General features: G+C 43.2%; 1 protein-coding gene across 2 annotated transcripts in view; it reads left to right on the top strand.

Moving 5' to 3' along the window:
* Positions 1 to 18,257, top strand: part of ARHGAP22 (Rho GTPase activating protein 22) — a gene marked incomplete at both ends in the record, with an annotated part of 157,080 nt that overhangs the window by 113,771 nt on the left and 25,052 nt on the right. Inside the window, one exon of one of the 2 annotated variants that reach the window (XM_082002286.1) lies at positions 2,583 to 2,711. In XM_082002286.1, coding sequence (XP_081858412.1) covers positions 2,583 to 2,711 — 129 coding nt within the window. Of the gene's footprint in view, positions 1 to 2,582; positions 2,760 to 18,257 lie in introns of both variants that reach the window. The other variant, XM_082002285.1, reaches the window with a different exon arrangement.

Raw genomic sequence — 18,257 nt, 5'->3', positions numbered from 1 at the left:
GCTATGAGGCTTTCTTTAAGAAGCAATTCTGAAGGGCATTCTTGTTCCTAAGCTAGCCTCCATGCATGGAGTTGTCTTCATTTGCTTATAGTTATGTGACTAGTCTCCACTGAGTCTCCCACAGGCAGCTTGTAGGGCCATGACCTTGCTCCTATTTAAAGTTTCAGCGGGGAAAGCGAACCGTGGAGGAGCTGTATGTAGTTTTTGGCAGAGTCTCAGGTCTAGCGTGTACAGGAATCTTTTTTTTCTCATCCTGTTTTTACTTTTTACAGACTCAAATAGAAGTAGAAATGTGTTTTCCCTAAATGCTTGCATGAAAAATGACCACGAAGGTTTAGAAGACAGCTGGCTGGTGCAACGTAGCATCTTAGGGGAAGGGGAGTTGTAGTCAGGTCCCTGTGGTACAGTGATTCAGTGGGAAGATACTGAGACACCACTTTTTCAGAAGTCTAGTAAGAAGTTGTTTTCATCCTTTTCTGCTTATTATGCTTCATATGGGTTAGTTCAGCTGTTCTGACTAAATTTGCAGTCTGTAATTAATTCCAAGCTGGATTCTGGTCTCTTCTTGTCCTCCATGGCTTGGGTGGGTAAGAGTTCAGCTGGGTCCCTTTACATTTAAGAACGGGATCTGTGTTTTACCTTGACCAAGCTCAGTTGTTGACTTATGGTGTGATCCATACAGTACATGTCTTTTTGAGACTGTGTCACTCCTTTGAAGAGCTATCTTGAGCTCAGGCCATCTATCTGCTAGATGTTCGATCCTGAACCCCCGTTTCTGATGTGTGCTGAGGGCCATGAAAAGCCTCTTTCTTGCTATTGTATCTCCTGTAAGATATTTGGTTGTGAAAGGGCATGGCAATAGGTCTGCCAGGTAAAATGCAAGAATTAGACTTGGTGACCTCTGCTTTCGCCATGAGGCTGAGTATGTTGGTAAAAGAATTAGGCTGTGACGGAAGTTTCATAGACTGTAATTTTCTGCTCTGACAGTTCTGTATGCAAAGGATGAGCTATATCCTCCTTGCAGTGAAGTATGGTGGAATATTGATCTATTCAGATGCCTGCATCCTAGCCTTGAGCTAGAGATCTGCTCTGCTTCATATACCTTAAGGAATATGAAGCATTCAGTAAATTCAAAATGGGAGATTGTCCAAGAGGATGCTATGAGCAAAGCAGCAAAATTTGGATACATGTGGGGAAAAAGCATCATGGGTTTTGTTTCTTAAGCTGCATGCCTAGTCCCAGGTGGCTGTTGTCTCTCTTGTTTACTGAAAAACTGCCTTAGTTTCCTAGTTCAGTGAATTGCTTCTGAGAGCGCCACAAAATCTTTCCCAATAGTTCTCATTTTAGTCCTTTTGCTTTGCAAATCAGCGTATGATCCATGAGTGTGTCTAGGCCAGGAAACAATTAATAGCAAGAAAAAGTACTTCCTTGGCTTGCAGGCAGCTCCCAGCTTGCTCCTTTCCCCAGATTAGAGAGGATTTAGGAGGCGCATGTTCTGTGTATGCTAAATCAGCTCTGCAGAAACCACCGCATACCATTGTCCTGCTCTTATCTCCGTATTCCACAGGCAGGCAACTCAGCTGCTCAGCACAGGCTGGCAGCTTTAGCTTGCCGGTAGGTACTGGGAGCCATGTAAGCATGGAAATGACAGTGACACACCGGCTAAGGTGTTATCTCCGCAGCGAAGCCAAAGGCAGTTTCCATAGTGATGGAGAAGCTCCAGGCTGCTAGTGATGCAGCTGCTGTGTTGGACAGGATTAGTAGTAGCCCTTTTATACCGAGACCGCTTTTATGTGTTTATGTGGCCCTCGTTAGGTTGTATCCCACTCTGGAACATAAAATGAGGGGTGAGGGGAAGATTTGAACTGACTGAAGTGGGTGATGACTGAAAAAGAAAATGGGAAAATAAAGGTGAAAATGTTGTAAGTCTTGGAGTATCCACGAGTGACAGGTGTATATGACAGCTTGAGTGCATTTGATATTCTGGTCAGTACTTTCCTGAGATATTATGTGCCGAAGTTAATAGCTCCTAAAGTTCTTATTTCCAGTGGGAGACTCAGAGTCATATCCCCAAATCTTAATTCTTCTTCAAAACGTTCCTTCTGAATTGGATCCAAAATCAGAATGGGCCTCTCTTTCTATACTGAGACTAGAAATACCCAGGGACTTGGGGAAAGTAGATGATCATGCGATTTCTGCATCTCAAGCGCTAAAATGTCTTACGATTTACTTGGTTCCCCTTTTGGGTAATAATCTCTCAGTATCTCAGCACAAGTATGTGGATTCATTTCGTACGCTTCCTGCAAGATCTTACAGCCTGTGCTTTCGTTTTGCTTATTGCTGGGACAGCAGGTACAACATATCCTGATTTCCACACTGGAAATGCACATTTTGCACTTCTGCTTTGATCTTCTACCAACCTGTGTTTTGTGGATGCTGCAGCACATGAGTAGGATTTGTGTGTAAAACTGCTCAATTAAAATAATAATTTGATCATTTTGACACAGGCTTTTGGTGATTTCAAACATTGATTGCTCTCTTCTAAACTAGATGCTGAAAGAGATTTGTATTCTGTCTTTCAGGTGGTGCAGGGGACCGGGAAAAGATGCCTGTCAATCATGAGGCTTTCCTGCTCATGGCTAATTCCCAGAATGAAATGGAAGATTGGGTGAAAGCCATCCGACGGGTTATATGGGCTCCATTTGGTGGAGGTATTGCAAATAGCTCACATGCACATAAATTAAAACATTTGCCTCAAGGTAAAACATATTCTTGTGATACTAGGATATGTGTAACACTGTAAAATCACTAAGATGCCTAGATAAGCTCTTGATTGTCTGAAGTCTTTTGCAGCAAGGGGATTGGGTTGATTTTTTTTTGCCAGGGGATGGAAGGGAGTAGAAGAGGAGGGCACATACAGACTGTATAACTGACTCTCATTCAGAAATGGGTGGTGATAATAAACATATCACTGTTGTCAATACTTGTTTTTTTACAGCTAATTATGAACTGTTCTGTGGACCTTTCTTATCCTTATGGACATAAAGGAGTGTGTCCAGTTATCTCAGTTTTCTACCACAAGGGCAGATGCACATCTTAAAAAGTTTTGCTGCCTCTGGCTGTACGGAGTTTAATCTAACTAACGTAGGACCCAGGTGAGAAGACAGAGGTTCCACTGGCTTTGGTGGGGGTGTAGCCTGAGGAAGAACAACAGGGTCAGGCTGAGTGAACACCTGTAAGATAATACAGCTGTTGACAGTTCCTGTAGTTAAAATGAACAAAAAAATCCAGACTCTCAGTGTTGATATTATACCAAAATCTTCAAATTCTCAAATCAGTAGATTAGACAGGAGGTGTGTTTTGGGGGTTAGCATAGAACAAGGGTTCATGGATGTCATTGTTGGTGACAGCAGCTACTGGCTTGGTGTTGGACACTTTATGCTTTGAAGTGACTTATGTGCTACTGATGGAGTTCATGCAAATATTGGTATCATATGCAGATAGTGATATTGACCTCTTTTGAGAGGTACAGATAAACAAGAGCCAGATAAGGTTTAGGTAATACAATTAATTTTGCTGAAATGAAGGTACTAATTCTCCTGGATCTAGGGGGAAAAAAGTGACCTTGATGCAATTGAGGGAGGCTCAAATACCACAAGGTCACTAAGAAGAGCCAGTGTTTGTTAGTAATTTTTATCTTGGTGGGTTTTTTTGTTTGTTTTTGTTTGGTTGGTTTTTTTCTTTTAAGTGACTCTTACGATTTTATGTCTCTGGGTAGCAGTATTTGGTTTGTCTGGAGGAGGTACAATCTCTACTGATGATGTAATTTTTTCCTAGGTCCTTCTTCACTTAGCAGAAAGGTTGTATCTGCCACAGGCAGCTTGTACCTGATTCTGAGAGGTTGCATATGATGCTGTTGTGCTGTGGGCAGAACAGGCCCTTTTCACTAGCAGAAACTGATCTACTAGGGTTTCTCCTCAAATATGAGTATGTGCTTGTTTTGCTTTCTTTCTGAAGTTCAGTCCATAATGAAGGGTCTTTTAGACTCTGAGCTCAGTGCAGGTCCCTGCAGTTCCTTCATCAGAAGCCTCAGAGGTGGTATTTCTGTGGCCATTTGTAGTGGACCTTATAGTGTGTATTTTACAGCTTTGCTATGTGCATCAAATAAATACTGTGGGGAAGAAGGAGACATTCAGTCGTAACAAATGGTACACATTCCAGCAACAGCCTCCTTCTTTAGGGCATGATGTTGGCAGCACTGCTAGTATCAGTGCAAATTTCGCTGCTTTTTTGTTAGTGTTCATGTTTTGTCCGTCTCTTGGAATAGTTCCAGAGCAAGCATCTTTTTTCAAATATTAAAATAATAAATAATTAACAATCTTAAGATTTTAAAACAAAACCATGAGGACGCATAAAGATAGGGATGGATTTCTTTTTTTTTCTCTTTTCTTTGTGGGGTCAGTATTGTCCTAATTAATCTGCTCTTTTTCTGTACTCTAAACTTCTCTGCAAAGCTATCAGATGACTTTTTTTCCTTTAAATGAGGCAGATACTTTTACTCTTACATTTGATTCCAGGAACTGGGGCCCTATGAGATATCAAAAAACATAAAATGAAATCATGAGAATGTTGGAGCAGGGCAGCGCAGGGGGGGAATACAGCAGCTGCTGTTTGTTGCTGTTTTCACATACTGCAGATTTGATCTGGTTCCATCAGTGTCAGTGTAAAGGCTGCTTTGGCTGTTGGTGAGAGCTGGCTTAAGCCCCATAGAAGTGAAGCACTGCTGTTTGCAGAGTTAGAAAGAATTGCAATTTTGTATTGATGTTTTTTCTCTATCTGTGGATAAAAACTACTTAAGAACATGGGTACATCCTGGGTGGTCAGCCTGGTTGGAGCTCTTTGCCCTAATACTAAAATGCATAACTCTAAAGCTAGCTTGGCTATGTCTGCTTTGTATTCCAAGCTGCATTCTTGTGCTATGGTTTCATCGCTTCTCTGAGCTGACTGAGTGCTAGCTGTTGTCAGGAGTGGTCTTTTCCCGCCTTGCAACCATGTGTTCCCACCATGTTTCATTCTGCTAATACTAGTGGTTATGCAGCTGTGCAGTAGGAAATGACCTGGCAGGGAAAAAAAGGGAGGGAGGATTAGTTTGTAGGTGGATTGGCTCCCTGGCTCTGCTAAACATGCAGCTGCAGGACTAGTAGTTCCAACACAATGAGGACAGTGGGGAGAGATGATGGGGTGAAGCAGAGATGATGAGGTGGAAGAGGGCACGCTTGTTCATTCTGACTGCAACTCACACATAAATTGTCTTAAAGAAACCATGGAGCTGCATCCTCAGTCTCTTGCACTTCACAAAATATTTATAGGAATGTCAATAACTAGGAAATAATTAAGATGTTCAAACCGTTGTTTCTGGATGATTTTAGACAGTTTGGGGAAATGATCAAACCTACTCCTTCTCCATCAGAATCATAGCAGGGCAATTGGTCTGTGAGTGAAATCCCAGCTTAGTTCAAATGTAGGAGGACAGTAAACATAGCTGTCTCTGTGTTTTAATTAAATAATTTGAACTCTTCTTTGCTACCGCCACTAATTTGAGAGCCAAGTCTTATCTATCGACACTTTTTAATATACAAAGCTAAAGGGATGGGGGAAGGAATTAAAAAGCAGGCTTCATTATTAATATGTAAATATCCAGCCCTGGAGAAGGTTGATATGGTGTAAAAATTAATTACGCCAAGATAAAAGGGGAGGCTTAGCCACACTTTAATCTTTGCTGATGTATTGAAGAAACGTAAATCAAAATGGTTGAGGGTATCTTCTTACGTGTTGATGCGGGCACATGAACTATGTTTAAAGGTGAACAGCAAAGGCTTCTTACAACAAAACGGAAAACTCCCCAAAGCTGCTGTGGGTCCCAGATTATTAATAGGAGACACATTCAAGCTCAAAAGCCATATGGAATGTGTGCTTTGAAATACACTTCAAATGTGGCCTTAAAATAAAATCCTAGAGTTCCTAAGTCTTTTGAAGAAAAGCTGTCTTGTTTATGAGGAAAATAATTTCTAACAAGTTTCCATAAGTTTCAGGCTCCTGAATTCTTGAGCCTAGTCCATCTCATTTAGAGCAGAAGATTTTGTAAACTGAGATTTGAGAGTGCTCTGTATGCTTTGATTATGTCTTTAAGAATGAAGTTTGTCACAGTGGCTTGATAAAAGTGAGTTTTGGAGCACATTCTGACAGAGAGTGATTAAAACTGTTCCCTATGATCTTTCTTACATCCATGATGAACAAATTTTTCTCTGAGTTTACACCACCAGAAGTTTATCTGGAGAGTCCCTCTGTGCCCTAACAGTCATGCTGTTCTGCAGCTGCTCTTTAACATGGAGTGCTTGTAGCAGTGCCATAGCACTACCTGCAAAGTGTTCGTGGCCATAGGCTCGGGTGAGAATGAGTCTGCCAGTGACCTCCAAAGGTGGATGCATTGAAAGTGTTCGGCGTAGTGGGTGGGAGAAGAGTTAATTTCTCACTCTGTACCTATGCGTTGAGGCTGTACTTCTAGTCTGAAAAAATACAGCTACTTTAAGGAAATCCCTTTCCGTCTGCTCACCTCTCAGTTGGCATGCCTTCCTCATTTTTGTGTTGCATCAGATGTGAAACACAATGTGTTCAGGACCAAATTTTGGCCCATGAGGTACAAAAGTTGAGTTTTTTGGTGCTTGAGTTGAAAGCCGTGGCATAATTCTTTCTTACAGCTCAGCACACGACCAGCACCGCATGGGGACAGCATCATGCTGTGTTAATCTTGTGTTATGTTTGTGTTTGTTTTTTTCTGTTTACGTATTCTTTTTTGCCATGAGCAGTTCCTTGCTCCTCTGCCAGAAATGCATGTCACAGCCCCTTTCTTTCTCCATTACTTTCTCCTAATTTTTCCTCCTCCTCATCTTAAGCTTTCATCAGTTCCTTGTGATGGATGGGAGGTGAAGCTGTTGGAAGGGAGGTGCTTCCCTTAGGCAAACACAGAGGGCTTTACCCTGTGACAAAGTAAATTATGCTGCAAGAGCTCCATAAGTGGTTTTTCCATTCAGGAGGAACAGTCACTTTTTAACTGGTGGGCTCTGAAAAAGTGTCCACTGAGAAAAGTCCAGTCCACTGAGTGCACAAGTCCATGGGACCTGGTGAGATGCATCCGCAGGTCCTGAGGGAACTTGCAGATGAAGTTGCTACGCCACTATCCATCATGTTTGAGAAGTCATGGCAGTCTCATGAAGTTCCCACTGACTGGAAAGGGGGAAACATAGCTCCCATTTTTACAAAGGGAAAAAAGGAAGACCTGGAGAACTACAGGCCAGTCAGTCTCACCTCTGTGCCTGGCAAGATCATGGAGCAGATTCTCCTGGAAACAAGTTCAACAAAGTCAAGTGCAAGGTCCTGCACGTGGGTCAGGGCAATCCTAAGCACAAATACATTCTCAGGCTGGGCAGCGAATGGATTGAGAGCAGCCCTGCCAACAAGTATTTGGGGGTGTTGGTTGATGGGAAGCTCAACATGACCCATGACATGCACTTGCAGCCCAGAAAGCCAACCATATTCTGGGCTGCATCAAAAGAAGTGAGACCAGCAGGTTGAGGGATGTGATTCTCCCCTTCGACTCCGCTCTTGTGGAGACCCTGCCTGGAATACTGCATCCAGTTCTGGGGCCCCCAACATAAGAAGGACATGGACCTGTTGGAGCAGGTCCAGATGGGGGCCACAACGATGATCATAGGGCTGGAGCACCTCTCCTGTGAAGACAGGCTGAGAGAGTTGGGGTTGTTCAGCCTGGAGAAGAGAAGGCTCCAGCTAGACGTTATAGCAGCCTTCCAGTACCTGAAGGGGGTCTACAGGAAAGCTGGAGAGGGACTTTTTACAAGGGCAGGTAGTGATAAGACAAGGGATAATGGCTTTAAACAGAAGGAGGGTCAATTTAGATTAGATCTAAAGAAGAAATTCTTTGCTATGGGGGTGATGAGGCACTGGAACAAGTTGCCCAGAGAAGTTACGGATGCCCCATCCCTGGAAGTGTTTAAGGCCAGGTTGGATGGGGCTTTGAGCAACTTGGTCTAGTGGAAGGTGTCCCTGCCCATGGCAGGGGGGTTGGACCTAGATGATTTTTAAGGTCCCTTCCAGTCCAAACCATGCTATGATTCTGTGGAAACCACTCTACTATCATTAATTCCAGTCCACTTCTCCATATGGATAAACCATGATGTGTGGATTTTTTTCTTCTTTTGCCAGCAAAACAGTGCAGAGTATGTTTTTGCTGGAAGCAGACCATGTCTTGTATTAAGGGGAGAGCTGCAACCTAGGGGACAAGTCTCTGAGGTGTAATTTGATACCTGGCTCAATGTCATTATAGGTAATGGAAGAATAGCCCTACATAGGTCTAATTAGGGATCCTGTTTTAGAGGAGTAAATGTCTTTCAGATAACATCTGCATGAGAGCAAAACATGACTGTTTGGAAGGGTCAAATACTGGTATTAGACATATGTCCACCAGGATGCCAGACTGTTTAGGAGCTAGGATATATTGTTAAGTCTTGGGAGTCTAGGGTTTAATTTTCCACCTGTAAGACGGGGATTTTCTAGTAAGAGCATCAAGAACATAGAATCATATCAGTGAATTTAAGATGCAAAGATACCACAGTAATGAAGAAGAGGGAGGTGGCTTCTATTATCTGTCCGGTGTGAAGACAGAGGAGGTTTCTGCTCCCTGTCTTGCTAGAGGGCTCCCCCAGAATCATAGTCTAAATTGGGATTCCTGGCTGGGCCAAGAAGAGCCCCTTCACTAGGTGGCAGGGTGGGCTTCCCCTGTGCAGGCTCCCACAGGTGTGTGGGGAGTGGTGCTAGATGTGCCTCATGCCTGATACGTGCTGTTATCTCTGCACAGGGACAGCTGGTGCCTGATGCAGCTTATCAGTGTTTGCTCTTCAGTGTTGTCTCATGCTGGGAGATGGGCCGAACCAAAGGAAGAGGAAGAGAAAGATGATGGGGGTTATGAGTTCAGATATCTTCCTCAGACTAGGTGACACATGAGACGTCTGTGGGAGGTGCTGGTTAGCCTTACCCCAGGCAAAGGTACCACAAACAGAGGGTACACTTGTGGATATAGAAACTGAGAGAGAAAGTTTTAAGATCTGTTTTTGAGATCTGATTAAGTTATTTTTTCTAACTTTTCTCTAACAGATTATCTAGGGCTTCTATTACTGCTTTATGACCAACACATTTTGCTATCATGACATAGCCTTGAGGTAGGGAAGGGCTGTTGTCCTCAGTTTTTGAAAAGGGGGAATCTGATGTATTGAGCAATCAGGTAATGTGTCTGAGGTCACTATGACTGTCTGTAAAAGAACTGCTCTGAAGACATTGTTCAGCAAAGCAAATGAAGAGATCATGACCCTGGACCTCAAGACAGCAGACTTTTGCCTTCTCAGGGATATGCTTCAAAGAATTCCATGCGATATGGTTCTGGAGAGAAGAGGGGTCCAGCAGAGCTTGTTGATTTTCAAGGATTACTTCCTCCAAGCTCAAGAACAGTCCTCCCCCATGTGCAGGAAACCAAGCAAAGGTGGCAGAAGGCCTGCATGGATGAACAAGGAGATCCTGACAAAGCTCAAACCTAAAAAGGAAGCATAGAAGAAGTGGAGGCAGGGACAGGTGACCTAAGAAGAATATAAAGGAAACTGTGTTAACATGCAGGAATGGACTCAGGAAAGCTAAAGCCCACCTGGAGTTGAATCTGGTGGGGGCTCTGAAGTTCAGCAAAGAAGGCTTCTTCAGGCATATCAACAACAACATGAAGACCAGGGAAAATGTGGGCACACTACTAAAAGAGGCAGGAGACTTGATGACAAAGGGCATAAAAAACGCCAAGGTATGCAATGCCTCCTTCTCCTTGGACTTTACTGGTAAGATTTGTCTTCATCACTTCCTTAACCCGTGAAGCCAGTGGGAAAGCCTGGAGCAAGGCATACTTCTCCTCAATAGAGGATAATCAGGTTAGGGAACATTTAAAGAAAATGGATATACCCAAGTCCATGTGACCTGCTGGGATACATCCACAAGTGCTAAGGGAGCTGGCCAGTGTGCGAGGCCAATCTTAACAATCTTTGAAAAGACTTGGTGGTTGGCTGGGATCCTTGAAGACTCCTATCTCAAGAAGGAGGACCTAGGGAACTATAGGTTGGTCAGCCTTACCTCTGTTGCTGAGAGCAACAAACCCAGATGGAGCAAACACAGAAATCATTTCCAAACATATTAACCTCAAAAAGGTGACTGGGAGTATGGATTTATGAAGGGAAAGTCATGCTTGACAAACCTGATAGCATTCTGTAATGAAGTGGTGGATGAGGGAACAGCAGTGACTATTATTTGTCTTGACTTTAGCAAGGCTTTCAACACTATCTCCTGTAATACCCTCATTTAAAAATTCATAAAGTACAAAATAGATAAATGGACAGTGAGCTGTATTGAAAACTGGCTGAACTTCTGCGCTCAAAGGATTGTGATCAGCAGCTCAAAGTCCATCTGAAGGCCAGTCATTAGTGATACACCCTAGGGGCTGATACTGAGGCCAGTACTGTTTAACTGCTTCATTAATGACCTGGATAATGGGACAGAGTACACCCTCAGCAAGCTTGCAGATGATATTGGGAGGAATGGTTGGTGCATCAGATGGTTGTGCCATCATTCAGAGGGACCTCAACAGGCTGGAGAAATGAGTGGACAGGAAACCCATGAAGTTCAACAGAGAGTAATGCAAAGTCCTGTACCTGGGGAGGAATAAACCTAGGCAACAGTACATTCTGGGGGCTGACCGGCTGGATAGCAGCTTTGCAGAGGAGCACCTGGGATGCTGTTGGACAAGTTGAACATGAGCCAGCAATGCACCCTTGTGGCAAAGAATGCCAACAGATTTCTGGGCTGCATTAGGAAGAGCATTGCCAGCAGGTTGTGAGGGAGATGAACCTTCCCCTCAGCACTGGTAAGAACTCATCTGGAGTGCTCTGTCCAGTTCTGGGCTCCCCAGGACAAGAAGGTACTGGAATGAGTCCAGTGAAAGGCCACTGAGATGATTAAAGTATTGTGGCAAGTGAAATACAAAGAGAAGCTGAGAAGGCTGGGATTGTTTAGCCTGCAGAAGAGAAGGTTCAGAGTGGTTCTTATCAGTGTGTATAAACACTTAATGGAAGGGTGTAAATCTAAAAGCAAAACTAGAGCATGTGGAGGGCAAAAGGTGCTCCTTAATGACTTTTGAAGATCCTGCCTTTAGAAGTCAGATGCCTGCTCCACTTCCATGTAAAATGCATAACTTTCACATCTCTTTAGTTCACTTCTTGTTATATTTCACCTTTAAAGCTGCTGCTAAAGGCTTTGAGTGATATTCAGTACCAATGCCCAAGGATATCTGGGCGCTGAGTGGAGACCATGCAGTAGCCTGGTCATCCCAGAGCAGAAATGGGTGTTCTCAGAGTACCGTGTCAGGGCTTGTGCAGCCAGAGGAGCAAGTCCCCTGCTACTGGTTTCAAAAACCCCAAGCAGCAGCACAAGTTCTGCACTGCAAAGCCATATCTCTAGCTGTCATTAACCAGCTTAGTTCCAGTGGCTTCTGAAGGATAATGCAGTTTGGCATCAGGTGAATAGATTTGTAGTATTTTGTTATCATGGGCAGTCCTGGGCACCACAGAGCAGGCATATAGAGCTGGGGAATGACAGGCAGCTGAGCAAGAATCCTTCTCAGTGCCTCTGCTCAACCAGATAGCAGAGAGAGGAAAAACTACAAATAGAAATTACTTCTGTTACATTTGCAGGTGAGCAGGGTAAAGCTTTTCATGGGATTTGCTTGATGAGGTGTCTTTTGGTTAGGAAATGCTGATCTGATAAAATGAAATGTCACATGGGAATGTTTCCATTTGAATGAAATTTGTGCTAGGAATGGTCTTTCAAACTCAGGGTAGAATTTTTAATACAAGCTCTGCCCTGAATTGGTCTTGTACTCCAGAGGTTGTGTAAGTAATTAAGATGTAAAATCTATTCAACTTAAGCCCTTCCCTCAAAAAAATGACTTTGAAAAGGGTCTTGGAAGAGAGAAGATTGCAGAAAGGTCTGATGGATAAAATTACATGAGGATTTCAACATTGCACAGTCATGAGGTTTGAACAAAAAAAAAAAAAGTGTTTTGTGCAGTGCACAATTAAATTATGAAACTCATTGTCACAATGTGGAAACAAAAATAATAAATGGATTTAAAATAGATTTAGATGGGTTCATAGAAGATAAGTCCACCTGGGCTATCGAAGAAAAAGTTCTGGAGGGAGTAATTAGCTTCATATACCTTGTATTGCTGAGAGCAACCCAGCCTTAGATAAAGCTTATGTTTGCTTTGTAACAGATTGATAAGTAAGTGCCACGGAGAGGTTGCAGTGGCTGTGCATTTGCTGCATCGTTGGTGGCTACTGCCTGTAGTGTCTAGTCCAACCAGTACCACCTCCTGCAGTGGGGGATTTTCAGTGAGACCATTCCTGTAATCATTAGATTCATGCTTGATGTTTGAAAGCTGACAGTCTTTAAAATACTGATGGTTCTCACTGCACGTCCTGGCAGTGTATGATTAATGGGACAAACATGTTTCCTGTGGTGTTTCTCAGCTTGCAGGCAAGTATTTTAATTTCTCTGTATTAGTCCTTTGATGAATGTTATGAGGATATGTGCTTACTGAAGGGGAATGGTAGCCTGCTCCTTGCAAGTTGCAATTTTAACCACTTAGGAGCCGAGGACAAAGAAATTCACCATTTCTCTTTTCTTATCTCCTTTCTAAAGGTTGCCCTTCTACCCCTCACAGTTGCTTCTTTTTTTATTCTCCTCCATCATCACATAATTGGTTTTGTAATTTCCCCTTCCATTCTTCTGAGTTGCAGGTCAGGGAAGGGAACATTCAGCCCTTGAACTCTTCTAGAAGTGTTCCTGAAAGACTAGCAGATTTACTGAAATGTTTTATTAATTTTTACAAATTGGAGCTAAATGCCACCCCCTCCCCAAGCACAGCCAGTCAGGTTCAGCTGTTGCTAGAACTTAGACCATAACCTTATGCTTGGGTGGTGAAGGTATAAGTTATGCTTTATATTGACTGAGGATTTTAGTTGGATAGTGGAAGAAAAAGGTAAATGTGTGGGAATTAGCTAACAGGTTTTCATCATTGATTGAGTTTGAGGAAGCAACAAAGCGAAACCATACACAATTTACCCGATAGTGAGTTTTACAATTGTAGGTTATAGATTGACAGAGGTATTTATGATGGAGTTTGATTTGGATAAGCACCCATGTGTTCAATGTTGATCCTGTCTGCTTCTCAGTGACTGATAGTGCTTACGTTATCAGCCTCTCAGACTTGGGATATGGGAAGGCTTGAGGACATAAGCTTGTTTGTTTTTTCTGAATTGATAAAAGGGGATGGTCTTCTAAATTTTGATTGAGAACCTAAATAACAGGCCCTGACAGCTTCCAGGATGGCCAGAAATCCAGGTGGCTTGTTTCATTCTGTACTAGAAACAAGGATCAGCAACAGGTTTCAGACTCTGTGATCCCTGCATTTGAACCCACAGCTGGAATGCTCATCCTTCTCTAGTGATGAGACGCTGGTGGCAAAAATTATACTGTCATAACTGTTTTTTACTTCCTAACACCCAGAATTATTTTAAAACTCTTTTGTGCAGTGGGGACATCAACATGCAGTGCACTTGAAAGAGAAGATCTGCTGGTCAGATGCTTTCTACAGACATAGCTTCAGACAAATCTATGGAAGCTATCTATTAAATGTAGACAGGCATGCACAAGAGTCAGTAAACAAAAAGTTCTGTAAAATATGTTCTTATGTTGTGGGGAAAAAGAAGTTTTCCAGGACATGTTTGTCCAAATCACTGCTTGCTAAAAGGCTTTTTTTTGTTGCTCTTGATGTTTTGTTCAGTAACTGTTTCTTGCCTTTCTTTAGAGAGAAATAGACCAATAAACACAGGGGTTTGGCTCTGGATTCATAACGCTGTGGTTAAGTGATGTTTAGGTCTGTTTATCATCTTTTCTCTGTAAGCAAACAGTTATAACCTCAATTCAGAGCATAAACTGGTCAGAGTCCACAGCAGGGTAATTTACAGTGCTGCTCAGTCAGTTCCTTTCCTGACATATTTTAGAGAAATGGGAAGACAACACCGGATAGGCAGAATCTACTGTGATAGAAAGATGTACATAACTATTTGCAAACCTTTTAACCTAGGGTGAACTGGTTTATCTGTCAGTAAGCAGAAGCCTGTTTATTCTTAAAAGATTTCATTCTACCAGTAAAGGTTGAGACCCCAGCCCAGAACAGGGGAGGGGTGTGGGGACATAATTTTTTTCAGAGAATGATCTGTCCAAAGTGTTTAGAGAGGGAGGAAACTGGAAGAGAAATTTTCTGTACATGGGACATACTGTTGAAGCCCTTCCTGGTGGATTCAGCCCTGTGACTGATCACCTGTAGCCATTTCACTGCTGGCTTTCAACAGATACAAGGGGATGTTCAAGTGCCCATGTTTGCCTGGGTTAAAAAAATGAGCTTGTACAAGGCACAACTTACTTGAAAATTAGGGAACTTCAGCTCTGATTCTAACTTTGATACTAGGCCCTTTCTGTACAAATAGACAAAGCAATTTCCTAGATCTGAGCTCCCTCAGACAGATCCACTTGAGTATACCTGTATATTAGCTAATACACTGTGTAAGCCAGCGTCTAAAAATACCCGCACCCTATGGGCACTTGCTAGAGCTGTGCAAGCCAACAAGTTTGCTCACAATCAGAGATGAGGAGGAATATTTTCTGAGTTCATGCAGGTTCACCATTCCTGTCTGTTGCAACCAGATTCAAGACTGAATTTGACCTGAGCTAGATGCCAAGCCTGAGACATGCCTGGATTTTCAGAGGTTGTGTGAGCTGTAGTGAACTTCCCAGCCAGTCTCAAGACTTGTAGTGACATGTACAGGCAGGATGCTTTTTCCCCGTTCTGGTACCTGCAGCCACCAACTGTGGTGCTGCTAGCTTGTGAGAACATTACTAGGACTCTCTCTATACAATGACACCAGGAAAGAAAATGCCTCCAGCACCCCAGCAGTAAGTTCATGTGAGATTTACTCACTAAACAGTTTTAGAAACCGAAGTTCTTCTTTAGGAAAATAAGAGCCACCCAGTGGTAAACTTCTCTAGAGCTAAGCAAATTCAGACCAATAGGAAAGAGGGAGTTCAGTCTCCATTACTCCTTCTCTCCTTGGCATATGTGTATGGGGAGATCTCCAGGTGAAAATTTTGATGGTAGCTTATATGCAATGCGGCCAGCTCTCTGGATTTTATTGCTATTCTTGCAGTATCAAGTATACTTCTGGAGTCTGCAGCCCCTGCAGTCCAGTGATTATGTGTGAATCTTGGATTTCATTTTTGAAAAATGTGGTTAACAGAGAAAGCAGGATCCAAGTGTGACCTGGAAATTCAAAACACAGAAGACAAATTTTATATATATATATTTATTCCAGTCTCATCGTACCTGTGGTCTAATGCATGATTTTTAACACAATGCTTTGAAAGTGATTGAGAATTGTTTCATATGAGGAGATAGGTGATAACTGTGGAGTGTGTAGATATGCAGCACAATGTTGCATTCTTCTCACGGGACACCTCTAGCTGCAGAGTTACCACGTGCAGGAAACAATGCTGAAGCAGCATGCTTTAGTTGTGATGCTCCTGTGAGCTCGCATGTGCTCTTTCTGCTTTTTTTTCCTCTCACCAGAGAGCTGTGTTTGCTCTTTCTTTGTAGAAGAGTTTACATCGTCTTCATCATCTCTCATACAACTCACAGTATTATAAGCTATGCTGAAGTCTAATCGCACTTTGACTCATGCTGTGTCCTTGGCCACAGAGAGGCTGTGAATTTCACAGGTTAATTATACTTTTGGTATATCAATATCCATGTTAAACAGCATGACTCTCTATTTCATTGGATACCTCTTTGTTCTTGCGTTTTGAGAGATGGAAAACAGAAATGGAGAAGTGAATGGAAGAATAAAAGTCTGCATTTGCTATCTCCTGGGCTCCCATCCCAAACATTGAGTTCCAGGCTCCATAATGTTATTAGCAGACATGACACATTTTGAGGCATTGTTCCAGGGAATAGTGCCAAAAATCCTGATGGTGTCTCAGCCATTCAGAAGAGGACTGGTCCTGCTCACCAGTTAGCACTGTGGGCAGGCTCTCCCTAACCTGCAGCCTTCTGTGTTCACCACAGGGAAGAGAGGATAATATAAAGGGTGAAGAATACCCAGGATCTCATTTGTACCTTTTGTTTAAGGATCTCCATCACTTTCCAAATACTCTTTAGCGGGCTTTACTGTCTAGTGTATTATCTGGGCTTCTGGTGTCTAGCTGTGCAATACCTTGCTACTCAAGGTATACCTTGAATAGCTAAGGAGTACCTTACTACCTTGCCGTGCAAGAACTGAAGCTTTCAATCCTGGTACTGCCTTCACCTGTAGTGAGAGACAGACATTTCTTCAGGAGCTTTTGATCAAAACAGAGAATGTAGAGACAGAGATTGATCTCAAATTTCCCGAGTTGTGGGACACACTGCCTCAGTGACTGGAATCTCAGAGCTTGACTACTGGGTCAGCATCTTCTTTGACACCTGTGCTCAAACTGAGCCACAGTATAGCTAAGAAAGTGGTGGGCCACTAAATTCACATGAGTGTGGTCTATACAGTGACCACACACATGATATTTTAATAGCCAAAGCTTAACAACAGGATGAGCAGCTGCAGACAGGGATAGCTTTTTTTTTCCTGCAGAGGGAGATGAAGTTAGCCAAACTTGATAAAATTCCCCAGAAGCTTGATGGAAAGGCTTTGGGTGGTGACTGCTCTAGATCTGCAGTCACATGAGTGCATTTTGTAAATGGGATGGAGGGCTGACCTCTCTATAACTGCATGAGCATTGTGTGATAAGCATTTTTCTTAACTACAGCCTTCTTACCCTGTGAGCAGGAGCTGAGGGGGTGAATGTTTTCCTGCAAGCGAGTCCTTGGGGGTTGATTCACATGGAAGGAGGTTGTAGTTCCTTCCCCTACCAGTTACTCAGCTGAGCTATTCATCGTCAGGCAACTTCTCTGTAAAGGTCTAAAACAGAGGTTGTAAGCCAAAAAGGTGCGCAGGTCAAAGCCTGTAGTTTTTCCTAAGCGGTGCAAAACTTTCCAACATGTCCCAGAGCTGTGGAGATACTCTCAGAGCACACTAAGGCTAAGGTGGGGGGATGTTCCCCTCCAAAAATGAGGTTTCTGCTTCTGGTGCTTTGCAAGCAGATCAGAGGCCAGACCAGGGCACTACCTTGCCTGCAGCACAACTAACATTGCCTGTATCAGGAAGGGATCCAGAGTGTGGCATGCAGACAGCAACTGTTGCTCAGCTTTTCCAGCTATCTAGAATAGATCTGACAAGCAATTAGAGCATGAATATATTACAGAGCCGATGGGGGATGCCTTTGTTAAAACTTGTGACCCATACTTAGCTGCTGTTTACATTGGCAGCAGCTTCGAGGGTGGGCAAGACCCTACCTGCCTGTCTTTCTCCTTTCTCCTTCCCCGTGCGGAGGGAGCCGGGGAGCTCTGCATCTCATTGGATATTTCAAATGCTTTCTGCACAAGTCATAATTAATGCCGAGTTGCGGAGCTAAGACCAGATGTGCTGCCGAGATTATCTCCCAGGGCAGATCGGCTGCTCTCCGCTCTGTAGCGCTGGGTGAATGGAAAGCTGCCAGTGCTGGGACTCAGAATGTGTCTGATGCCTGAAGTCAGGACTTTCTTTCTCTGCCGCTCCTGCTGTCTGACACTGCCTGGTTTCTGCTTGAAGCTCAGCGCCTGTCATGTAGCGGAGTGCTGCACAAGAACGAGAGGTATGAGATGATTTTGCAGAGTTTAGATTTGTTATGGTTTTCTTTTCCTAGAGGAAAAGCAGATATTTGAGCTTAGCCTCAGACAGAAGCTAAGAATCTAAGAAAAGAGCTGGCTTTTCAAAGGGGGAAAAAGTGGGAAGGACCGAGTCTATGGCTAAAAATACTACCAGGTCCCAAGCTGGCCCTTGAAGATAGTTCTGGGGAGGTATGTTTCTGTTTGCTTTTACACAGAATATTTAAATGGATGTAAGTGGATGAGA

The sequence above is a fragment of the Phaethon aethereus genome (genome assembly GCF_964289735.1).
Source record: "Phaethon aethereus genome assembly, chromosome: 7".
NCBI classification, from domain to species: domain Eukaryota; kingdom Metazoa; phylum Chordata; class Aves; order Phaethontiformes; family Phaethontidae; genus Phaethon; species Phaethon aethereus.
The sequence above is the reverse complement of the archived record's forward strand: the minus strand, read 5'-3'. Positions and strand labels throughout refer to the sequence as shown.